The 26259-nt window shown below is 44.3% G+C and overlaps 1 protein-coding gene across 5 annotated transcripts in view; it reads left to right on the top strand.

The window, feature by feature from the left end:
- The first annotated feature begins 18664 nt into the window (after positions 1-18664).
- ANO1 (anoctamin 1) overlaps positions 18665-26259 on the top strand; it is an 80708-nt gene continuing 73113 nt past the window's right edge. For all 5 annotated transcript variants that reach the window (XM_061355011.1, XM_061355010.1, XM_061355009.1 and 2 more), the window contains exon 1: positions 18665-18792. In XM_061355011.1, coding sequence (XP_061210995.1) covers positions 18750-18792 — 43 coding nt within the window. In that variant the 5' untranslated portion in view covers positions 18665-18749. The remainder of the gene's footprint in view (positions 18793-26259) is intronic.

Genomic DNA, 26259 nt, shown 5'->3' with positions numbered 1-26259 from the left:
TCCTGGTGGACGACAGGGTGACCATGAGCCGACACTGTGCCCTTGTGGCCAAGAAGGCCAATGGCATCCTGGGTTGTATTAGAAGGGGGGTGGTTAGTAGGTCGAGAGAGGTCCTCCTTCCCCTCTACTCGGCCCTGGTGAGACCTCATCTGGAATATTGTGTCCAGTTCTGGGCTCCTCAGTTTAAGAAGGACAGGGACCTGCTGGAGAGAGTCCAGCGCAGGGCAACTAAGATGATTAAGGGAGTGGAGCATCTCCCTTATGAGGAAAGACTGAGGGAGCTGGGTCTCTATAGTTTGGAGAAGAGGAGACTGAGGGGTGACCTTATTAGTGTATATAAATATATAAAGGGGGAGTGTCACGAGGATGGAGCCAAGCTCTTCTCAGTGGCAAACAATGATAGGACGAGGGGAAATGGGTACAAACTGGAACACAAGAGGTTCCACTTAAACTTGAGAAGAAACTTCTTCTCAGTGAGGGTGACGGAACACTGGAACAGGCTGCCCAGGGAGGTTGTGGAGTCTCCTTCTCTGGAGACATTCAAGACCCGCCTGGACACGTTCCTGTGTAACCTTATCTAGGTGTTCCTGCTCCGGCAGGGGGATTGGACTAGATGATCTTTTGAGGTCCCTTCCAATCTCTAACATACTGTGATACTGTGATACTGTGACTTGTGTATGTTCCTGTTTTTAAGATGGTCTTGAACCAGATCCTCTCCTACAGTGGGCCCAAGGTCTTCATTCTCACAGTCCCTGTGTTTGCCTTCCAGGACTTCGGTGGTGTGGTCAGAGCCTTTGCCAGTGAAGACAGAGGCAAAGAAGTCATTAAGAACCTCAGCCTTCTCCAAATCCAGGGTAGCCAGTTCTTCTGATAGCTTCTGGAGGGGGCCTATGTTGTCCCTAGTCTGTTTTTCGTTCGCTAAACACCTATAGAATCCCTTCCTGTTATCCTTAACATCCCTAGCCAAGTTTAATTCTAACTGAGCCTTAGCTTTCCTAACCTGGTCCCTAGCTTCCCGGACAACATCCCTGTACTCTTCCCAGGACGCCTGTCCCTGCTTCCACCTTTTATAAGCTTCTTTTTTTCCTTCGAATTTTCCTCAGCAGCTCCTTATCCATCCAAGGAGGTCTCCTGGCCCTCCTGCTGCACTTCCTTCTACCTGGGATGTAACACTCCTGAGCTTGTAGCAGGTGATCCTTGAATATCAGCCAAGAGTCTTGGGGCCCCCTGCCCTATAGGGCTATATCTCATGGAACCTTACTACGCAGGTTCCTGAAGAGGCCGAAGTCTGCTCTCTTGAAGTCCAGGGCAGTGAGCTTGCTGCACACTCTTCTCACTGTCCTGAGGATCCTCAAATTATACCATCTCATGATCATTGCATCCAAGGCTGCCCTGGAGTGTCACATTTCCAATGAGCTCTTCCCTGTTGGTGAGCATGAGGTCAAGCATGGCTCCCCTCCTTGTCTGTTCCTCTACTACTTGCAGAAGGAAGCTGTTTTCCACATAATCGAGGAACCTCCTGGATTGCTTGTGCCAGGCTGCACTGTTCCTACAACAGATAGCAGGGTGGTTGAAGTCCCCCATGAGAACAAGGGCCCTTGTCATTTTTCTCAGCTATGTGACTATAACAGCTCATATTGCATGGGAGTGATTGTCATAGGAATTTTTGCTGTTTAAGATCTAAGAATGAGACTAGATACATTTCTAATTGCACACTCTCACAAGAAACAACAGATCTGACAGTTTGCCCATTGCCTCCAGTGATGTTTCTTAATCTCATTAATCCCTGGAACTATATTAATGTGAAGCACACTCATATAATATTCTGCTGATTATGTGCAATATGGAGACAGATTCTGGATCAATAGTTTAGTTTTACTGGTTGTTCAGCTTTGACCGTCAGTTGAATGGCAAAACCTGCTGTTAATAACTGAAGCCTGATTCCACATACACACAGCAAGAAAATGCCAGTTTCCCAGACATTCAAAGCAGAAGCACAATCTCATATTTTCTTGTGTATTTGCCCTATTAGCCTTCCAATTTTTACACAAGGGTGAGAATTTGGGAACTCCTGGTGTTACATTTCCCACTGGACTCTTTCATGGCATACAATAACAGCTATTAGAACTGCTGACATACAGATAGCAGTTTCAGAAGTCTTTTCGCTGATGGAGCAAAACACTCTCCAAAGCAAGAGGCTAACTGGGTTTTGCAAAGCTTTAGGTCTTCTTTGAGAACTGGTTAAAAACAATCTCCAACTGGAGATCAGTGACGAGTGGCTTTCCGCAGGCACTGGTATTATGACCAGCACTGTTTAACATCTTTGTTAGCAAGGCTCTGTAACTGGGTTGGGGCAATCCCAAGCACAAATACAGGCTGGGTAGAGACTGGATGGAGAAGCCCCAAAGATAAGGATTTAGTTGTTGTTGGGTGATGAGAGTCTCAACATGACTCGTATTCAGTATGTACTTGAGCCCAGAACCCCCCTATGTGCTGGGCTGTGTCCCCAGAGCACAAGCATCTGGTCAAGGGAGGGGATTCTGCACCTCTTAGTGCAGGTGTCTGAAGGTTGCTGATGGATTTTTACAGCATCTCAAATACTGTGCTTTATATGAATCTTGCATCAGCAACGTCTTCTTGGGTAAATTCTCTCTCCTCAGAATTCCACAATTGTTTCTTTTATTCCACTTTTCCATTTAAAGCATGTTCCTATAAAGATACTTATACTTCATTGTAATTTTACACCTCTAGACACCAGACTTGACACCCAACTCATGGGCAAGCATTGAGATGTGTCTTCTGAGATCAACTCCTTCCTCTTGAATAAATCCCATTAACATATTGGGAAGTTATGTGGTGATTCATGTCAGAACACTGTAGACCAGGACAGAGCTACACTTCCAGTCACTGAGTATTGTGTAATCAAAGATAAGTGGGAATCTTGGTTATAAAGCTTAAAAACCCTCAGGATGGAATGCTTGTTGAACACAATACTGTCTAATTTCTCCTTTGTCTGCTGTAAAATTCATCTCTTTAAAACAAAAAAAAAAAAAGGGGGGGGGGGACAAAAGTTTCTGAAAGGTATGTTTGCCTTTCAAACTGTTTTGCTGCTCCTTTTCAGATGGATTTGGAGACGTGGTCTGTGTTATAATACCACTTCCCTTAAACATTGGAAGCTCAGCTTTTTGCAAGAATATTTGCACAAACATTCCGTTCTTAATCCAAACAGAGGGGTTATGAACTGAACCTTCAAACAGAAACTTGCAAGATTTGGCTGCTGAGCTCAGTAGCACCAATAGGGTATGCCAACTATCACACACTGTAATTAATTGTTGTAAAAAGAGGTCTTTCAGGCAGAATACTCACTATATATATAGCTTGTCTGCTTTTTTTAACCAAATAAGGTAACAGGGCATTTCACTGTTTATAATAGCAACATGAAATGCAATGTTTCACGCTGTTACAAAAACACATTTCAAATTTTCCTGCCCATTCCCAAGTTTCTTCAACTCCTAAAGCAAAAAATCCCAAACACAACTGGCTATGATTCTCTGGCAGATTTATAGAAACCTCCAGTTTTCCCTTTTCCAAACACTTTAACAAAGCTTCAGAGATGAACAACATATCACCCAAGTTCTGGCCTTACGCAAGGATTGGCCATACAGAACAGAAAGAGTAATCATCCAAAAACTAGTTCCAGAGGCTGACAGCAAGCGGAACTAATTAAAGACACTCAGGCAAAAGAGATCATTTCCTAAGACAAACATGTCAATATTCACCACATAAATAAAGTTGGTGCTGTTGTGAATCTGGAGGTGTTTATAAATAAGCATCTGGCACTATAATATTGTGATCATTATGAAATGAATGCTAATAAAGTATATAAATACTTCAGCCCTACACTAGATGATGCTTAAAATGCTTTAGCCTCTTATCAAAACTTAAACATCATATTGCCTGACATCATCTTGAAGTCCTTTAATGACCAAATATTTATTACTATTCCCACTTACAATTGTAACTCTATTGACTTAACCAGAATTACACTAGTGAAAGGAAACAGATTTTCACCATGTAGACCTCATTAAACATTTTTCTATCCTACTTCCTTCCCCTGCAAGTCCAATAGCTGTTTATCAGAGCTACCTTGGACTCTCCTGATTGTGATGCCTGATTAACCCTTCATCTTGCTGGAAGTTTTCTTGGCATCAGATCCAGGCCAAAGCAGATGAAAGACATCCTCTAGATTTTATTCCCTACTACTAGTTTGCCTTATGTTCTGAACAGAAAATGAAACTCACTGGGTTTTCACTCCCCAGAAACAAGAGCAGTGAAGTGCATTTCGGAGGAAAGGGTATCATCTTCAATTCTGGCAAAACCCGTAAGGGCTATTATAATTGTTAAAGCTTTGCAGTGCTGAAGGAAATGCTGAAATAGTTCTGCCAGATCAAGTTTTTCTCATTACTGAGTGTTTGATATTCAAAACCAGCAAGGCTGAAACTACCTCCACCACCACCTTTTTTTCACAGCCACATGCTTTTAAGGCAAGGAGCACATGTTTGCTACTACTTAATTTTCTTTCTAGCTTGTTGTGCCACTGAAACAGAGACACTATGGCCTCTGTCACTGGAAATAGACACAGAATCATAGACCCATAGAACAGTTTGGATTGGAAGAGACCTTAAAGCTCATCCAGCTCCAGCCCCTGCCACAGGCAGGGACACCTTCCACTAGCCCAGGTTGCCCCAAGCCCCATCCACCCTGGCCTTGAACAGTCAGGGATGGGGCAGCCACAGCTTCTCTGGGCACCCTGTGCCAGCGCCGCACCACCCTCATAGGGAAGAACTTCTGCCTAAGAGCTCACCTCAGTCTCCCCTCTGTCAGGTTAAAGCCATTCCCCCTTGTTCTGTCCTTACAGGCCCTTGTCAATAGCCCCTCTCCACGTTTCTTGTAGGCTCCTGCTGGCAAATGCAGAAGGTAAAAAAACTGGGGAGAAGGGATGAATGTATGGATGCATACAAGTTACGTGAGCTCTGCGCGTTTCTATATTCAGGTTAGTTAACCTTTTTCTCGTTTCCTGGAGTACTTTATTATCTAGTCTAGCTGAGATTTCTAACTGCTCTTGAGTTCTTCATATTTCAAATGCATTCAGAAGACAGTAATTGCTTTTAAAGTACAGCCCTGGCGCTCATGATTAAAATTGATTAAAATTCAGTTTTGCAGTTCAAAGTTCCTTTTGTTATCAATGCAAATTCAGTGTGCAAAACAAAGGGCAATCTGCAGCAAACCTCCACAGCACAGATAAGAAAGAGCACCATGGCTGGAAAGCTTTAGAATTTGAGGTTTTGGGTTTGGAAAGGTTAGGTACTTTGCTTTTGCAGCATTATCTTTATCATGTCAAGAGCCTCTTTCTATTGTTTTTTATTGAGTGGAAATTTAAATGTAACAACAAGAAAACCAGGTTGGATTCAGCATTTGACTTTATTTCTACTTGCTTGATTAGTAGAATTTCTGGTTTGCAGAAAACTTCCATGCTTTGGAAGAGCACTTTATTTCAGGTTGGTTGAAACATTACATGCCATAGCTGACATTGTGAATGACATAAAGCTCAGGAAGTTTGCATCACTTCCGGAAATGAAATTTCATCAGAGTTGGCATCCCTGGTGTTAGAAGTTTCAGTATTCACAATGGGACATTTTCTAACTTTTCTATAACTGATTCCAATTCAGGCTCTAGTGCCACATGCAGTAGCATGGTTATTTAGGGTTCTGTGAGTAGCCCTTAACTCTTGCCCCTCCTCTGAGCTGCCTCCTGCTCTGGATCATCACTAGCATGTGTGCTCTCCAGACAGGCACTCTTCATCAGGGACTGTAGCAATAGAAAAAGGGGCAACGGGTTTAAACTACACCAGGGGAAGTTCATGTTAGATATAAGGAAGAAGTTCTTCCCTGTGAGGGTGCTGAGGCACTGGCACAGGTTGCCCAGAGAAGCTGTGGCTGCCCCATCCCTGGCAGTGTTCAAGGCCAGGTTGGACGGGGCTTGGAGCAACCTGGTCTAGTGGAAGGTGTCCCTGCCTGTGGCAGGGGGTTGGAACTGGATGAGCTTTAAGATCCCTTCCAACACAAACCAGTCTGGGATTCTATTAATCTATGATACTGTGAGATTATTTGAGGAACTGATTCAACTGAAAATAAAACATTAAGTTACCTCAGTAGTTTCTTCTATGCTTGCAGAGCCAGTGTTGGGAAGGAGTGAGTGCAGCAATAAAAGTCCCAGTATGTAAAGGAGGAGAGATAGATTAAGTCAGTGTTACCACAGAAAGTTATTCGTGTGGAAACACAATCACTGTATACTTTCATTATCACATATGGAGTACCTTGCTTCCCTGAAGCAATGTATCCAAATCCCCAAAGAGTTGATTCGTATGTCTGAGGAAGATCTACTAAGTACCACACATGGATGAGAAACAGATGTTTGATGTGAACATTAGAAAATTCAGCACAGTTTTTGCAGGGATAGAGATTGTTTTTGTGTCCTTGGCTACCTTCCCTGTGGTTGTCACTTGAACTGTATACTGTTTGGATACACTGCAGAGATAGACACTGCAGTCGTGTTTAATGTAAGGGATCTACCAAAGGCACAGCAGAAGTCTAGGGCACATATGTAAAATCTATGTAGATAAAAAGAACAGAAATTAAAGGAAGGCAAAAATAATAAAATGGAGGTGAAATAAAAGAGGAGGTAAACATGAAAATAGGAATAATGACTCATGAAAAGGAAGCAAGACACAAGGATGTCAGCAAATATCCGTTACTGAAGCCCTGACCAAAAGCCTCAGAGGACAGTGTTTGGTTAGGTGTAGTGAACAAGCTGACTTTCAAATATTCCAGCGGCACAAGACAGGGACAATTCTGCTTGAAGTGATGTTGTGCAGCTCAGCACAAGCAACACTCCAGCTTTTGCAAGTACACGAATCAACACTGCTACCAGCACACATGCACAAAAATGCCTGCATCATAAACACAGTTGGAGGCATGTGGCACAGTTCAAGGAAAACCACTAGTATTGTTGGAATTAAGTAAAATGGAGAAACATTTGGCTTGGGCATTGATTATACACTCCTCTCCAACTGCTCCTCTTCTCTACTCCATCCTGTCAACTATTTAAGATGAAGTGAATGAAGAAAAAGCCCCTCTCAGACACCTACAAACTTTATTAAGCCAGAGACTCTCCTGATTTCAAGGGCTGGTAAGTGCAGTTGGAAGCCACTGCTGCAAAGGTTGGAAAAACCAGGTTTTGGTCTCAAGTTTGCAGGAGTGATGGTCTTTCTTTCCCTAGTAAACAAGGGAAATGTCAGCATTTACACATAAGAAATAAAGTACAGACAAGTTAGCTGATTCATATTCACAAGCAAGGTAGTTAATGGTGTGAGAAGGATTCACATCTCTTGACTCCCTCTTTTGTATTTTATCCACAAAACCATTTTAAAGTCACGGGGTACTTCTGAGTTTATGGTGAATTTAATACATATTACATCTTCAACACATATATATTTACAAAATCAAGAGAGTTTTCTAAATCCAGAAACCATGAATTAGCACTTTTACCTAGGTGAGAAATAAGGCTACAAGCATTTGTAATTGCATGTCTATAAATTAGAGGGTATCTGAACAAAGAAATTTAACAGCCATGATTACACGAGTGCCCTGCTCCTGCTTTCCCCAAACTCCCTGAAGACCTTCTGCCTTTGGTTCTGCACAGCCACCTCTATCTTTGTTCCAGGACAGCTAAATTGATAGTAGAGGTTATCCCATCTACAGGTTTCATGATTTAAAATGCTCTAATATATTCATCCTGGGCATGGCAGACTGGTGAACAGAGGAGTGAACAGAGAGTTCGTTACCTATATGAACACGGAGAATGGGAAAAGTAATTCTGTGCAGGTCCAAACATGAGGAATTATCATGAAAATCTTAATGGTGCGATCCATGTCATCGTAGAAACATTTTCCCAAGCAGAACAGAGCTTGAAACTTTCATGCTTGGATCATCATCGTAGGAATCATTGTCTTGTGTACGGTATGACTGCATTGCTAAGTCATTTTAACTCTATACAGGGTTGTGCAGGGCTCAGATGCGATTTTAGATGAGTGAAAACAGTTTAGCACTTGCAAAACAATGTATTTTGTCCTTGTGATTGTTACCTGCTGACTTAGAGGTCCCATTTCAATGAGCTCTCAGTCAGGGGAGTTTCCTTTGAGACCGCATGTTCACTGTTCACCTGGAAACTGTTAATTCCTTTGGAAACAAGTTCTAGCAATGCTTGTTTAGGCTGGGAAGAGGGAAGGGCTAGACAGATAATTACCTTGAGAACTAGAACATCAAAACCCAGGAAGAATGAGAGTGCACCTAAGACAGCAGGAAATACCTAGGGAGGGAACCTTCAGTGTCTGAAGTCAAAGAAGAGACAGATAGAAAAGTTAGAACCATTGTTAAAACCATTCACTGGAGGCCCAAAATTGACTTGCTCTCATTCATTGCACTAAACCATCATGATCCTTTGAATTAGGCTTTTATGAGCAACAGTGGGAAAATGAATAGCAACTTATCTTTCACATATGTAATCTTTCAATCTGACCTAGGATCTTGCAATGGGACTAGAAAGCACAGCAGAAATGAAGCAGTTAGACAGGTGAGTGAGCAGAGCTCACATTGCCCTTCCGTTGGAGCATAACTGTTTTTATGATTTATGTGGTATCTGATCTCATACTCACCCTCTGCACCAGGGCAGATTCTACTTGTTTGCATGTGCAGATGGCTATATTTCATGAGATGTTAAGAACTAAGTTAAGAGCTTTCAAATCTGAGTTTATGTTTCAAAACTTCATTTTTAGTCAGCTAGTTTATGGAAATACAAAGAAACCAAAAAGGGACTGGAAATCTGAGTAATACAAACATAGAATCATAGAATCCCAGGCTGGTTTGGGTTGGAAGGGATCTTAAAGCTCATCCTGCCACTTGACCTGGTTGCTTCAAGCCCCGTCCAACCTGGCCTTGAACACTGCCAGGCATGGGGCAGCCACAGCTTCTCTGGGCAACCTGTGCCAGCGCCTCACCACCCTCACAGGGAAGAACTTCTGCCTAAGAGCTCATCTCAAGCTCCCCTCTGTCAGGTTAAAGCCATTCCCCCTTGTCCTGTCCCTACAGGCACTTGTCCAAAGCCTCTCTCCAGGTTTCTTGCAGCCCCTTTAGGCACTGGAGCTGCTCTAAGGTATCCCCTTAAAAAGCCTCCTCTCTCAGCCCAGCTGAGAACCAGCCCAGCTCTCTCAGCCTGTCTCCAGCACAGAGCTGCTGCAGCCCTCACAGAACCTCCATGGCCTCCTCTGGACTCGCTCCAACAGCTCCACGTCCCTCTCATGTTGTTGCCCCAGAGCTGGACACAGCACTGCAAGGGAGGTCTTGCCAGAGTGCAGTAGAGGCTCAGAATCCCCTCCCTTGACCAGTTGCTCACACGCGTTCTGTGGATGCAGCCCAACATGGGGAGGTTCTTGGCTCTAGCACACACTGAAGCCTGGTCATGTTGAGCTTCTTGTCACCCAACAACCCCAAGTGCTTCTCCTCAGGGCTGCTCCATCCAGTCTCCACTCAGTCTGTTTGTGCTTGGGATTGCCCTGACTCAGGTGCAGGACCTTGCTCTTGGCATTCACTGATCACTTCACTGGTGTTTCACAGTGAAATATTGCTGATATTTCTATGTTAAAGAACAGGCTAATGCTCCTTTGGCTCAACTTTGCATTCTGGAGGTTATTTGGTATTTTTATTTTAACATAGAAGCTATATTCCCTCTTTATAAAACCAAGAAAACAGGATTCCACCTTCCTGGTGAACCATCTGCCATCGGAAATAATCCGAATTGTAGCTAGTGAAAGAAATGAGGCACCATAATATGCACATGCCAGGGATTACCTTCTTAGTCATTTCAGATGAAGGAATGATAAAGCATTGCATTGTTTTCCTTCCTTTATTTTCAAAATCCATCTCCCTCTCAAGAGTTGTAACCGATTTTCTGCTTTACTCTATCACAGAACAGCTTCTACCTAGCTCCACTGGCTTGTTGGTGCCCTCTTGTGTTTAATAGAGCGTGATAAAGATTGATTGAATCTGCAATCTCGTTAACACACAAGACTAAGGGAGAAAAACTTAAATAACTAAACCTTATGGAGGTGTGAAACTTAGAGCGGGGCGGGGGGGGGGGGGGATTAAGGATTGAAACGAGATTTGTAACTTGTAGTTTTTACATACTTCCAGATGATACCAAACCCACTGACAAATTAGACATGTATAGGTTTATAGCAAGTGTATTTTTCTAAAGTATTTAAACAAATATTGAAAAAAGAACATTGATATTTCTTATCTTTACTCAGTTCAAGTTTATTGTTCCATCCATATAATCAATAATGAAATAGTACTCTTTATTATCTGATGTTGAAAGGTATTTGAGGACTTCTTTTGGGGTACTATACATGTAGGGGTTGTAGGTTGTGCAAATTGTGCCTGTGAAAAAGGACTTGGAGCAGAATCAGCCACTGGAAGGTCTCTTACTCTGTCACTGGTACCTTTTCACACCTTGTGCCAAGTACATTGCTTCATAGCTGTTGATATCCCCATCTTCAATACAGGTGTTGGCATCTTCCCCCAGGAACTCAACCTGTTAAGATAAAAGAGCTGAGTATAAGTCTCCTGGGTTTAAATTATTGCTGAAGCAACTGATAAAATAGGTGAAAGAAGAAAAAGTTATAGATGTGGTAATGAAGGACCAGCTCTCCCTGTTTGTGTTCTGTCCAGCAACACAGAATGGGGAAAAAAATCCAAAATCTGGGGTCAGTGGCCATATTGCCAAGCATATTGTGCTCTGGTCCTGGTTAATGGCAGAAAATTGCATCCATCCCATCAGTTGTGACTTGGGAGCATAGGACAAAGCATGTCAACAACCCAGCAGATGGGAAAGAACTGCTGGACTCAGTTATGAAAAGAGCAGTGACAAGCTAAAGGCTGTATTGGTGACAACTACCCCAGCACAACACAAGAGTCCAGCAAATCTTAAAAGCTGTTCAAGGTCCTATATTTTGAAAGGGAATATTCAAGAGCTGATTTGGAGGAGAATATGAAGCACCAGAAATTTGTGTGCCGGTACTTATTTCCCACTTTGATCTACATGAATGATAAACACAGAACTTCCTAAACTCCCTCAAATTCCCTTTTCATCTGTGGTTAGCAAGAGGCTGCTGTAATTCGTGTTTTCCTGAAAGGCAACTTGCCTCTGAAAGCAGACTCCAGGACCTGGTACCTCTTGGCTCACAGTGCTGACATAAATGGGAGTGCAAACACCCTTTTTCCTTTTCTTGCAGATAGATGTCTGCTTGATAGTCTTAAGGGTGAGCTACAAAATGACAGATTAACTCCCACGTGGTGCAATTAAAGAGGTTTATTAAGATTAGGTAGAGAGTGTGACATTAAAGGGGAAGAAATGGCCTCAATGGTGGTGCTTTCAAGAAAGCAGAGACCTGGGCTGTGGGAACAAGCTGGATCCAGCATCAGCTACTATTTTAAAGGCCACAGCTTTTAAAACATCCATATGTGCTATGTGCTGGTGCATTTATATCCAGTAACAACTGACATGGCTTTGTTACTAATAATTACTCAGGTGGATATAGACAAGTTAGTTATATTTACAGATACCTTGCTGGAAAGTACATGCTGTTCAATCTGATGAGGAAACAATCACTGCTGCATTGTTTGAGTTCAATAGATTCAAAGCAGAACACCAAAATGTCTATATTCTTCCTTGGATCATTTTGATATTCAAAGACATGAAGATACAACCATACTTGACTACAAGGCCAGCACCCATCTACTGCAGGCGATGCTCTGGCTTGTCCCAGATGGATCACTGAATATTAAGTCTTCTTCAAAAGGTTCTGTACTTCTTTCTTTCCATACCTGTGCCATAGAAACACAGAGGTTTGAGGCTGAAAAAGTATACACAACTGTTTCTTTAACCAGCTTCTCATGCAGGTCATTGGATATTTGTGTTTGGGAAAACACTGGGGAATCACTCTGAACTTGCTATTGAGTCACAGCCCCAAGCTGGATTCTCAGGTCATTGTTCTCCTGTTTTCAGGGAGTCCTCACAGAGATCCTGGTTGAATTCATGATTCATGTGATGAAACCACAAACACCTTGGTGATAAAATGTGGATATTAATATAGATACTGTAACCAGTTAAAAAATACCCCAAACACAACCAAACATACTGAAAAACTACCAGACACCTGTTACCAGCAGTGATAATTGAAGAGATGAAATAACACAACTTAAACCTACAATTCAGTGACAGCCATATGTGTAATTTCCCTGCTGATGTCTCATGCCCATGAAAGACGTTATAAATTTATATGTTACCTGGGAAATGATTACTGTAGAGAGACCACTGAAACTTGCACTATAGTAATGGTGCAAAAAAAGCAGATCCATGCGTAATATTATCCAAATATTAGTGCAACAGCTTCTCTGCTGCTCTATTACAATCTGGTACTGCTCTAACTTCAGATATACACTCATTTACACAAGTCCTCAATCCATTTTGTGAAGTTACTGTAAAATAAGACTCTTAAATCCTCAGCTCCCAGTGTTTAAAAGGCACTTGTGAGAGGACCACACACACCAGAGATGCCTACAGCCTGCACAGAGTTAATAGAGGCCTCAGCATCCTCCCAGCTGGGGCCATGTAAGAAGGTGGTCCCTGTGGGAAGGGAGGGATCCCTCAGCACTCCCCAGGAAATAAAAAGAATTTGAACTTCTTCATCTGGGGCTTTTTGGCTGGGTGCAGGAAACAGAGGTCAGGCTGGGCTCCTGGCTGCCCACGAGTTGGGCTGGATAGGGAGCCCAGCATTGTGGTGTGAACTCTGATGATAGGCAGGTGGTCACACTAAGGGGCTAGAAGCACCAGTAGAACCTTCTGGAAGTGCTATCAAACCTCCAGGCTTTTCAGAGTCTAACCTGCAGTGGGTATCAAATCTTGAGCTGTTTTAGTCATATCTGCTGATAACTGGTCTGTGCCAGTCTGTGCAGGATGCTGTTTCTGCTGTCTCTCTGCCCTATAGATGTCTTGTAGATGACTGTAGCACATAGGATATGGTCTTCCAGTGTCCAAGCTGCTGACAATGCGTTGAGCCATTTTTAGTGCCCTAAATGTGTGGTGAGGAGGATGCTGGCTCCAAGGAATGCAAAGAGTGACAAGAAAATACTTCACCCTTTCTTGCTCTCTATGGAGCAAATCTGTATTTTTTCTATCCTAGTTACTTGAAGCTTCAGTTCAAGAAAGTAATCAGTAAGTTTAGCCATGCAGATCAAAGAGAAGGGAACATACATGTGTAATGGAAATGGCCACGGACTAATAGACTTGCCATATAGCAAGAAGGGATTGAGATTAGGAAAAACTTCTCTAAATCATAGAATCATAGAATGGTTTGGGTGGGAAGGGACCTTAAAGATCATCTGGTTCAAATCCCACTGCCACAGGCCTGTATCCTTCCATTCCAACACTCTAGTCAGTGTTCCACCACATCTTTGTAATGCCAATAAGGTTGTAGCCCTACAGGCTTGTGCACACCTCTAATCCCTCCTGCTTGTTTTCCATGCAAGGATATTCTTGAGTATAGCACCAACTTCCTTCAGAAGCTTGAAACTGATGATGGCCACCTCATAGAAACAAATCAGGGAAACTCAGATCAGCAGTAGCTTGGGTCCAGCTAATCTGCTGTGGGATGAGGAGGGAATGGATCCAAAGACAGAGGGTTAAAAGAAGCTGGAGTGAGCTCGGTTTTGCTTCCCACCCCTCCAGTCAGCTTGCCATGGCTGTAAGAGTTTCCTTGCAGGAACAGCAAGGAGAGAATTGGAAACCAACCATGACTCACATGGTCTGAGTCAAACCTTCTCTCTTCCTGTCCTGGCTGTGCTTTCGGGCTGTGTCACTTCCAACTGTAAATTGCAGGGGGAGAAAGTGGGAGGTTCCTCTAACTTCTGTCAAATGACACTTGGAAACTTCAGCATCATTAATAGGAAAACCCTGCCTGCATCCATAATGGTAACTGGTGAAAGCATTTCATAAGGAAATAGTCTTCACATACGCAGAAGCAGGGAGGGCTCTGTCTTGTAAATTTTGCTATGCAGAACATCATTTTTCACTCCTGTTATATTGGCTAAACTCATGAAAATCAGTCATCCTGAATATTTATTCTGAATTTAGAAAATGTGTGGTGATCCCCAACCTGGTTTTGCCATGGCACAGGCAAAGACCTGTAAAGTAGCAGATGTTTTTTACTGTAGACATTGCTTGATTCAGTCCTTAAACTGCCTTCAGGTTAAGCATCTCTTTGCCATACTAGGCATTACTATTTACAAACAGTAATGGTTTTCTCACTCCACTTTGGCAGAATGTTAAATCACACACTCAAGAAAGCCAAGACTGTTCATAGAAGTAATATTTCATATAAATATGCACAGTAGCACTTGCAAGATTGGGGCATTGATGAAAGAATGTTTTTAGCAGTATCTGCTTAATAATTCCCATATATCTACGCTTGACCTAAATAAATTCGAAACAAACAAAATATTATGTGCTTTAAGTAAATGAGCTCTGCATCAGTGCAGTGTTACAGAGCCCAAAGACTTGCCATCTAGCCCAGGACCCAGGGCCTGTCAGTGGTAAGCAGAAAGGAAGGAGATAAGAAACAGAACGTCTTTCCCTGCAAATGCCTTTCCAACAATCAGAGGCTTAAGAGCTTACTAAGCTGAAAATTATAGCCAGGCTACTTTGTATGGTAGACACCATGGAGCTATTTTTCACAAATGTTTCTCAGTACTCTTTAAAAAAAGCTGTGCTTCTGACTTGGCTTGTATCACACGAAAATGTAGCAACAGCCAGAGGTTTTAGTGCTGTAATACAATTTACATCACAATATTACGGTTTTGGTATATTACATGGCAAAAAAAACCCACAAACCTTTCTGTTCATTTTAATCTTGCCACTTGCTACTTTCTCTAAGTATGCTTCAGTTTCGATATTGTGACTTATTATTCCCTGTTAGTCTTTCCCTCATTGCCTGTGATTTTAGGGCTCTCTGGAACCTGGTTCTCTATCTCATATACAACATATCCCTTCAATTTTTATTTGTTGTGTGCACCAATGACAGAGCTGCATGCCATGCTGAAGGCTGTCCCAGCCACGGCCAGGGTTTGTTTCACCATCATGTGATTGTGTTCATGCTGTTTCGCGTGGCTGCCAGGGATATGAGCTCTTATCTCCGGATGCCCCAGCTGAAAAGAGAGATGAAGTGTATTCCTGCCTTCACTGCCTGCCCCTCAAAAGGGGAAAAGACTTCATAAAAATAGTTCAGAGGCAAGTGCAAGGCACAGAGGTGGCTGGTGGGCTTGCTCTGCCATCTGGGATGGTGGGCCTTAAAACCTGGCATTTCCCCAGATTATGAGTACTGCAAGACCCAGAGCCTTCCTTTGCTCAGCTCCAAATTCCAGGAGCCAAGAACTGCATCGTTATTGTTGTTACAAAGGTACACGGTACATTGTGCAGGAACAGAGTGTAAATATTTCCAGTGAGTGCACTTATTATAGATGTGGATGCCAAGCAACACTGTCTCCTTCCTCATTGTTAAGAAAGCGGTTTTATTATATAGACAGTAGCTCCTCCCTCCCTTTACCAGTCTTCTCCCAAGGAGGTGTTGAGATGGCACACAGGGTTTATCTCATGCTAAGGAAGAAAGCCATAGCTGGAGGCTCTGCTTCCTATCAGACCAACAGCCTATTTTAGCTCATGGGGCTCTTGAAAAGACAAATGGTGTTTCCTCTGCTCTTAGAGTCAGAGCAGTTCCACTGCTCAGTCCTGTCACTTCAGGTGCAAGAGTGGTCCAGTCTTTGTTACTCTAACTACAAAGTCGGTACACACTCACGGGTAAGAGCCCAGGAAATATTGACAGGAAAATGAAGTAGTGTGGGTGTTGGAGGCCAGGCAAACTCTCCAGATGCAGGATTTTCCCGTGCTCTTGACAGCAGTTTCCAACAAGGGGCTTCTCCAAAACAGCTAAGGGATCTGCTAGAGCTCTTACAAGGGAATGGGAAGGAACCTTGTCCTGCCTCTCAGTATTCCCAGGTGAAGCACAGGTACCACATCACACCAAGATTTTTTTCCATTGCCCATGGCAGCTCCAGACCTCCTAAAATAATACTAGAAAATTAATGTATTTCAATTTTCAGGACACTACAAATAAATCATAGAATCACAGACTGGTTTGGTTTGGAAGGAACCTTGAAGATCCCTCCAGATCCAGAACAGAGGTGCTCCAGCCCTTGCAGCATCTTTGTGGCCTGATTGCTCATTAATGTGTAGACATCTGGAATGAGCCAGTAATGTTGGCTTTATTGCTATACTACAAAATGATGTCCTTGGTTAGCTGGTCAGCTTGCAGCCGTGATGAGATAGGACATTGGAATCCAGGGCTATTTCCAGACATAAAACAAATATCTATGTTGGTCTTATGGTCACATTTGGTTCTGTTGTAAATCTCCATCCAAAATGTTAATTTTAAGGGAAAGAAAAAAAGCAGGCTCTTTCTGCAAGTGCCTTGCAGAAGTGAGGCTTCAGTTCAACGCAAGCTACTTGCCTGTTTTCAGTAAAGAATACACTAAATAAATGCAAGTTGAAACACCGTCTCAAAAAAAAAAAGACTAAAAAGATACAAAACATAGCCTCAAAGCATCCTAACTCAGCTTCAAAACATCTAGGGATTATATTCCATGAAGGAAGAGTCCATATGCATAACTATATAGAAATATAACTTTACGTGTTTTCTGTCCCTGGTGTCGAACCTCCAACCACCCAGACAAAGATGCTTTTCTGATTTTAAACTACAGTCCCACAGAGCTCTCTAAGCCATAACCTGCTCTGTTTTTTGGTGACAAAGGAGAGTTGAGAGTAGGATTAGATGCTACTCAGCAGTGTCTCTTCTATGGGTGCTGGGGACAGGAGTGCCAGGAGCTCACCCCAATCAGGAGTGCCTGCCAGATGTTGGGAATACTGCTGAGCCTGTTCCCTTCTGGCAGGTCCCTTGTGCACTTCTGTCCTTGCAGTTTTGAGGGTTAAGCGCTTGTCTAAGATAAAAAAAAACACAACACAAAACAAAACAAAACAAAGAGAAAGCAATCAGAGAATGGTGCTGCTTTGGTTTTGCCTGAGTGGGCTTCTACAGCGCGGCAGGGGATTGAGCAGCAGGTTTGAGAATACCAGAGAATCTGTGTGGGCACCTCTGTGGAGGTGGATAAGCCTGGAAACCTGTTCAAAATTACTGGAAATACAGTAGCCATCCAGCTGGAGGTGCAAAAAGGGAGTGGCAACTATTTCACACCTCACATTTGTCCAGAGGATGCCACAGATATGCTGCAAGGGCTGAAGCAGCTCTGATCTGGAGACAGGCTGAGAGAGCTGGGCTTGTTTACCTGGAAAAGGCTCCAGGGAGGCCTTAGAGCACCTGCCATTGCCTAAAGGGGCTACAAGAAAGCTGAAGAGGGGCTTTGGCCAAGGGCCTGTAGGGACAGGACAAGGGGGAATGGCTTTAACCTGACAGAGGAGACTGAAATGAGCTCTTAGGCAGAAATCTTCCCTGTGAGGGTGCTGAGGCGCTGGCACAGGCTGCCCACAGAAGCTGTGGCTGCCCCATCCCTGGCAGTGTTCAAGGCCAGGTTGGATGGGGCTTGGAGCAACCTGGCCTAGTGGAAGGTGTCCCTGCCCGTGGCAAGGGGCTGGAGCTGGATGAGCTTTAGGGTCACTTCCAACACAAACCAGCCTGTGACTCTGTGATTTCGAAAAAGCCAGTGGTCACAAGGTAACCTGGTGTTATCCTGGTAGGTCCCGAGTCTGCTGGCGATGGTCGGCGCATCCCTCTTGGGTCCGACCGTGGCAGGCAGAGCAGAGCCTCCCTTCGCAATGGGGCCCTGCCTGTCCGGTCGGCGCGGCTGGAGAAGCGGGAAGCACGGGCAGCGGGAAGAAGCACGGGCAGCGGGGAGCCGGGAACGGTCCAGCTGTACCCCGGCTGGGGGGGTGTGGGCGTGTGACCCCGGCAGTAGCTCCGCTCCGGAAGCGCATTGGCACGGGATGGTTCTTTTTGAACCCTTTTTGTTAAGCTGTGAGGCGCGGGAACTCTTAGAACAACCATCGCCGGTAGGAAGCGCAGCGTGGAAGCGATTAAACCGCTGCCGCGCCGGGGTCCCAGAGGGTTCTGCCCCGCCGGGGTGCCCCCGGTGTGTCCGCCGGCGCACAGAGCGTGCTGACCTTTCCCGGGCGCGCTGTCCCCGCCCGGCAGCTGCCGCCGTCGCTCCGGCGCAGCCCCAAGGTCAGGGCAGCGAGCTGCCGCCGCAGGTAGGCGCGGAGCTGCGCGCAGGGTGCGCGGGGGGGGACCGGCTCGGTGTGTATGGGAGGCGGCTACCGCGGAGGGACGCGCTCCCCGCGCCCTTATTTAAAGTGTGGCCGGGGAGCTGAGCGGTGCTGCTAGTTGGATGCGCGGGGCCCTCCCCGAAAACGGGGGGGGGGGGGGGGGGGGGGGAGAAAGGGGGAAGAGGAGGGACCCTGGCAAGTTCAGTTTGATACCAAGTAGCGACTGGGCTGAGGGGATCTGCTCGGAGATGGATAAGGATGAGATCCACCTGCGCAGGCTGCCAGCGCCGCGTAAGTCTGCGGGAATGTGGGGTACGGGAATGGGGTGGTGTGCGGTGAAATTTTTCCCGGCTCTGGGGGCGGTCGCTCGCCTCGGGCCCCCGCGCCCAGTGCCCCGATAACGGTTTTATTATTAGCGTTTTATCGACTATATTTAAAAATTCAGGAATAATCTCTGCAAAGGAACAATGAAATAAAATAGCTGTGGCCCGTAATGAATCCCCCTCCCTCCACCCTGCCCCAAACCATGAACCAGTGTAAAGTCCCTTTTACCTCCATTAATACAATAATTAAAAGCCTGTCTAACCCTGGGAAGCCAATCTAATTATGAAAAACTGCTGGAGTACAAAGTAGATACGACAAATCATTGAGTTGATGACTGCTGTGAATTTGCACTGGGCCACCAAAAAGCAGCAAAGAAAAAAGGTCTTAGAAAATGCGCTGGGTCTGTAAAATCATGTAGCTCTGTATCATTAACTAATGTGTGCAGCAAAATAAATTATATATATTGGAAGGGGAAAATACATTCCTTGGCTGGGAATTTAGAGAATGTTTAGAGCCAAAGAGCGATCGTTTAAATGGTAGGGGATGGGAATTTCCTTGGCTTTCCTCTGGAAATATTTCACAGTTCCGTGTCTGTGTTCATGCATGTGCACCCACAGAGGTGTTTATATAAAATCTGCATCCACATTGTGTGTGTAAAACTTTTGTGCACACACCCACTAGAACACAAATTCTACAAAGCACTATTTACTGACTATTTTTCTACCAGTTTAGAGACAATAAAACTCAAACTGAGATGCTAACCAGGAACATACTGGAACACATTTAATTATCCAGCTGAACTGTATACAAATGCAGTAAATTTAGAATGGCACCATTTCTAAATTCCATGCTTTCCAATCAAAATTCCAAATCTAACTGTTTGCAGCTAAGAATAGCATGGGGAGCCCTAGTCTTTACTCCTTTTTGGATTCCCACGAAAACTGTTATCCTGGAGCCTACTCATTAAATGGCCAAATATTTCACTGGAGATCAGCCCATTTCTAAAGGAACTGCTGTGTGCTCATCAAACTGTAGGCTAGCCCAAGTGCTCAGCTTGGAAAGAAAACTGTTTCTTTAGTATCTGACACAAACCAGCTGGGCTTGATATCCGGATACTGGGGTATAGGGTTTCCGTGGGCCACTGGCTGTCCCCCATTAACTTCTTTATCAAAATAAAGGAGCTTGAAATTCTCGAAACTGCAATGGGAAGAAGAAAAGCATGGGAAGCTGAAGTGTTCTCAAAGAATGTTAACAAGGAATCTTGAAAGGGGGTTTTGGCAAGGGCCTGTAGGGACAGGACAAGGGGGAATGGCTTTAACCTGACAGAGGAGAGGTTGAGATGAGATCTTAGGCAGAAGTTCTTCCCTGTGAGGGTGGTGAAGCGCTGGCACAGGTTGACTGCCCCATCCCTGGCAGTGCTCAGGGCCAGGTTGGAAGGGGCTTGGAGCAGCCTGGTCTAGTGGAAGGTGTCCCTGCCCATGGCAGGGGGTTGGAACTGGATGAGCTTTAAGGTCCTTTCCAACACAAACCAGTCTGAGATTCTATAATAGAGCTGTTGGTAAAAGAGGACTAAATGATAAAATGGTACCAACAAAGCTCTATCATTAGTCATGGAGCAGGTGGCAATTTATCATCACAGTGTGAGGGAGAGAGCCCTGAGAAATTGTTTGAGTGGCTCTTTAACTTTGAGAAACGTCACATAGTGTTTTACATTGTCATTTAATGTACCAGATCACCCATTAGCAGTGTGAACTACACACTAGCCTCATCAGTGAGTTCAAGGAGCACTTTTCTTCTTGGAGTCATGTGTTTGTATCTCTGTTGATCCCCAACCCAAAAGAGCTTGCTTGTAAAAGCTGTTTGTCAGAAGAAAGTCCTGCCTAATTCCATAGTGGATTCATGTATTGTGGTACAAGTCTTACCAATTGTTTGGCAAATTTTTGCATCTATTGGAGAGATATATGGAGACCTGTTCTTGAGGTTTTTACATGGTCCTTATACTCAATAAGCCTCCTCCAGTGACGGAAACTTGCTTGTTAAAAACAGTTAGGAAAAGATGGGGTCATTGACAGGATAATAAGAGACAGGAGAACAAGCAGAGCCCAAACTCCACTTAGCTCTGAGTAAATCCTATCCATTGTCTGCATCCAAAGTACTATTTTACTTTTTGTTAGCAAGAAGAAAAGTGACATCAGTACCTTATTTTTGGCCTTTGGTGGCATGAAATGATGCCACCAAAGGCCAAAAGGATGCCACTTGTCCTTAGCTACATCTGCGCCCTGAGGACCCAGACAACACAGTCAGTGCCTGCCAGCTTACTTGATGCCAGTTTCTTCTCCATGTTCTGGGGTAATGAAGCACCTAATGAAGGTCAATTGGGGTGGGCTCTGGGGAAAGGTACTGGTGTGTCGGCTTCTGACAGGACCATGGTGATATCCTGTCACTTCAGAGGCACTGGGCTCAGAACTAAGCCCGGGAGTAGGAGTCAAGTCTTTAACCACTGCATTTCAACAATCAAAAATTCCGTGAAGGAACATCTGACCCATTTGAAAACCATGAGTTTTTGTCACCGACTTCAGTGTCATCAGACTACCAGCCCAGAAAATGAAATGTTTTCTCTTTTTCCTCTAGAAGACATAGTTCTGTCTGGAGCCAGGACTTCAGCACAGCCTCATAGGCTTTTTGTATGTCTTACCCTGCTTCCCATGGTAGCACTGCAGCTATTTCCATTAGCAGTGAAAATGATGAAGCATATTAAGCTGATAATTAATCAGAGATGACAAGGGACTAATAACTGTATTGATTTATTTAGGACTCCTTTTCCAGCCCTGTAACTCTCAGTCATGCACATCATTAACTTAGTATTTTAACTTGTAGCAATAACTTATTAATTTCTAGGGGATGAGCACATACACAGCTGAAGCAGCTGCTCTGGCTTGGTGCTGAACTGCAGGCATATGCCTTGGAAATGCTGAATAGCTGTGGTGCCTTGCCCTGTGCAAGGCTGGCAGCAAGCAGGGCAGTGTGTCAGTCACTGAGACCTCTTCTGGAGACTGTAATATGCATGGAAACATAACCACAGGTCTCTTGCTGCAATTGGAGGTGAGGGAGGTGAGGCGCTGGCACAGGGTGCCCAGAGAAGCTGTGGCTGCCCCATCCCTGGCAGTGTTCAAGTCCAGGTTCAAGGTCTAGTGCAACCTGGTCTAGTGGAAGGTGTCCCTGCCTATGGGAGGGGGTTGGAACTGGATGAGCTTTAAGGTCCCTTCCAACCTAAACCAGACTGGGATTCTGTGATTGAGATGGTGGGAAGTGGGGCACTGGAGTGCCAGATTGGTGGGTGCATTAGTGGTGTACATGTAGCCCGATGGCTGCACGCTGTGGTTGGATGGGTGGGATGTGAAATCCAGGGTAAAAGTAGCTGGCCAAAGCAGCAGGCAGAAGAGTAACCCTGGGAAGCAGCATTTATTGGCATCAGGAAAGGAAAAATGCCCCTTTTGACTTGAATTACACCCTTTGGATTCTGGTGATTTTGAGGAAAGGAAATTCTTGGGGACGTGCTGTGGTTGGAAAAAAAAGCCTCGCTTTAAATTAAATTCGCTTTGGGGAGAGGGAAGAAAGGAAGGGACTGCGACAGGCACAACAAACTTCCGGAGTTTACTGTGTGAAAGGCTGGTGAATGCTAAGTTTGCTCATCTCCCCTCCTTTTTCATGGGGATACTTCACAGTTTTATGCCACTGGGTCCTCAGTTAGCCACCCTCTGATACACTCCTGACCAGAGACTTCTCCAGGAGGTAAAGGAGGAAGAAGCTGCTTTCACTGAAAGCCAGCCTTAGATACATAGCTGTATCCCACTATACAGCAAGGGTTTTGGCTTCCTGGGAATGAGATTTTGTTTGCCTCTGCACAGAGCTCTATATCCTGCTGTGTGTTATCAGGGTACTCCTAAGTCTTTGCACTTTAGCATTGAAAGGCTGAATCCTCTGTTATATCTTCATTTGCTGCAGTCTGCACAGGGATGAGATCTGTGTGATCCAAAGAGCAGGCTCCAGGGGATAGCCTGCTTGAAGTTCTTAGCATTTTCCTTTGGTAAGATGATGGGGAATTGGAAGTTCCTGAGCTATCAAACACTCATTTCATATAAAGTTCATGTAGAGTTCTTGGTTCACTTGAAAGGTAAAGCATTAGACTGATCAGCTCCATGAACAAAAGTCACCACTTCTTCCTTTCTTATTTCTTTTGAGTGTTTTCAGGGATTCTGAAGTACTTCTGTGACATCCTCATATTTCATTCTACAAGCCAAGACAACAATACTGGCATGAAATAGTTCTACTTACTTTCAGATTACAAAAGGAGTTTAACTGGGGATGATCTGTGCTGTTATGGGAATATTCACCTCCCTGACCTTACCCAGTGCTCACTGCCAAACTTGAGATGATGGCAGGACTTGCAGTTCTGTTGTAGGTATAAACCCCATTATGGGGTTTACAAATGCCACGTTTTTGGGTGTTGGCACCTATGTGCCTTGCTGTAACCCCATCCCAGGGTTATTTTCAGTGGTGCTAAGTCATCTTGTGGCAACTGTTAGATGTCATGGAGTAATGTGACTAAGAGGGCACAATTTCTTTCCGGTACTCTGAAGAGCACAAAAGGATAGTGATGACTCTGTTATCACTGTGAGGTAATTTATGGTAAATACAGGCCTTTTAGAAAAAAACCACAGTGGCTGCCTTGCTCGGGAGGCTTGGAACGCACAGGAAGCAAAGCTCCTAGTGCTGGACTACATTTGTCCCTACTGCCACTTCAGTGGCTGGCCCACAGGCCCTCAAGAGAAATGGAATTTTATTTATTTGGTTTAGCCTTTCATTTGGATCCCTCATCTCTTTATTTCTCAAAGTCATACTACCTTCTGGTGGGAGGGCTGTCCCTTCTCTCTGCTTCCTAACCTCCCTCTATCCTTTAACCTTTATCTGAAGGCAGCTGACCCGCATCCCTGTGTCTGTCCTCACTCCTGGTTTGTTGTGTTTCTTTGTGCTGCACCCCATGTTGTGCTGCTACAGCTTCCTTTGCTGTTTCCAGTGTCCTGTCCCTGCCTCTGCTCTGTGGCTGGCCCACATGCCAGGGTTTTTTTCACTCCTTTTCTCTCCTTCAGACTTCCGCAGTTTATGTCTTTGAATCTTCTACTGGCCGTGTGTCCTTCCAGCCATTACGGGAACTATTTCCAGATTTGAACTGATAAAAATGCACTAGTAACACTTGATCCAATGCCATTCCTCTTTAGTAGCTTTGCCTGCTTACCTTATCTGCATATCTGATTGACTCTTGGCAGCTCTGTATCTGTGCGAGGACCTGGACGTACATTCTTTTTGCTATGAGTGGTGCATTAATAATCTATAGAATCGTCAAAATGTTCTTTCAGGCTGCAGCTCTGAAAAATAGAACTTTTTTAATTTTTTTAAGCTGATACAGACACCTATGGCTCTTTGCACATTACTAGGAATGCTCTGAGGAAGATTTAAAATCTGAAATCTGTTATGAAAAGGCTAAGTGGTTTGCAGGCATTAACTGCTCTTTTTCTATCTTATAAATTATTTCACGACATCATTGATTACAAGTTATGTATTCCTGGCTCCCAGTCCTGCTGGCTTACCTCTTCTGCTGTTTGTATCTTGTGTAGAGAGAAACTTGCTGACTATGTATTAAAATGAGAAAAAAAATTTGCTTTCTAAACACATTGCAAATATTTGTTGCCTCTTGTACATCTTCATTGATGTCAGCTGGAGTCCTGCTTGCAAAACAAACTTGGGATATGCAATAGGGATTGGTGTGTTTAGAAGTAAGGTTCACCAGGAAAAAAATTGTCCAGAGAGAGAAACACATTTCACAGCACTCAAATTACTGAGAAAGGGAAAAGGTTGGCAACCAAATGACATTTCCAGTGCAGGTTCAGAATACATTTTAAAAAGAAAATAGGAAAAGTGAGCAGATACTGACTTCAGCAACATCACAGAGGTAGAAGTAATGAATGCAGAGTCCCATTAATGCATTTTAAAATTCTTTTTAACATGATATTGTGGGAGTTTTGTAATGGCTCTTAAAAAGAGGACCAAGAGCCAAGGTGGAGATTTCAGGGCTACACGTCACTCAAAGTTTTAGTTTTTTTAACTGCTTTGAAGTAAGGAAAGTGGCAGAAATGTGTCTAGTGCTGTGCTAACAGTCAAAGCAAAATCTATCCTGTATTTGTCACATCATTCGTGCTATAGCATCTTGGCTGATGATGTACCACAAGACATGTCAGTGAATGTGCTTTGCGATTCTTCCTGGATTTTGGCAGACAGGGCTTAAAAATATGGTATGACTTTATGCTTGTGCTATGATTGCCCAGAAGAAATCTACTGCAGACTGCAAAAGATGACAGCTTTTATGCAAATACCATTAAATTCATCACAGTGAGTTGAGGCACTATTGTCGTGAAAAGGTTTTCTGCTGATGGATGCAGGCAGTTTTGGCAACCCAGCAAGAGGAGGAAAAAGAAGGATTGTGTGGGCATGCTGCATTTGCTGCTGTGTTTCTGTGAGCAGAGCATTCAGCTCCATATTAAATCACCTCTTTAGTTTGGGTTAGCATTGCTATGGTGTATTTTTATAGAGAAGCCAATCTTTTGTGCTTAATCAGGTATAGATACTGCTGATGGAAGGGATGCATGTAACAGTTCGGGATGTAATGTTTGGTGCCACAGTGTATCCTGAAGGGGAGGTATCAGAGAACCACTGCAAGGGTAAGACTAAGCAGGCCATGTCAAAGCAGCTGGACCTGGTACTGTGTTCAGCTTTGGGGCCCCCAACACAAAAGGGACCTGCTTGAGTGAGTCCTGAGAAGGCCAAAGAGATGCTGTGAAAGCTGGAGCAGCTCTGCACTGGAGACAGGCTGAGAGAGCTGGGCTTGCTCAGCCTGAAAAGAAGGCGGCTCCAGGGAGACCTTAGAGCATCTTCCAGTGCCTAAAGGGGCTACAAGAAACCTGGACAGGGGCTTTGGGCAAGGGCCTGTAGGGACAGGACAAGGGGGAGATGGCTTTAACCTGACAGAGGGGAGATTGAGATGAGATCTTAGGCAAAAGTTCTTTCCTGTGAGGGTGGTGAGGCCCTGGCACAGGCTGCCCAGAGAAGCTGTGGCTGCCCCATCCCTGGCAGTGTTCAAGGCCAGGTTGGATGAGGCTTGGAGCAACCTGGTCTAGTGTAAGGTGTCCCTGCCCATGACAGGAGTTGGAACTGGATGAGTTTTAAGGTTCCTTTCAACACAAACCACTCTGTGATTCTGTATGCAGTGAGAGTACCCTTTCTCAAGGCTCACTAGTGAAAGCTACTACTTTATTGTCTGTATCCTGTATTCCTGGCACAGAGTCTGAGAGTGGTCTAAAGAAGGAAAATGGTTCTCTG

This window comes from Neopsephotus bourkii, unplaced genomic scaffold (genome assembly GCF_033783945.1).
Source record: "Neopsephotus bourkii isolate Nb327-2 ecotype Australia unplaced genomic scaffold, CSIRO-AGI_Nbou_v1 NB_768, whole genome shotgun sequence".
In the NCBI taxonomy this organism is placed as follows: domain Eukaryota; kingdom Metazoa; phylum Chordata; class Aves; order Psittaciformes; family Psittacidae; genus Neopsephotus; species Neopsephotus bourkii.
This window is presented reverse-complemented; position numbering and strand designations above follow the sequence as displayed.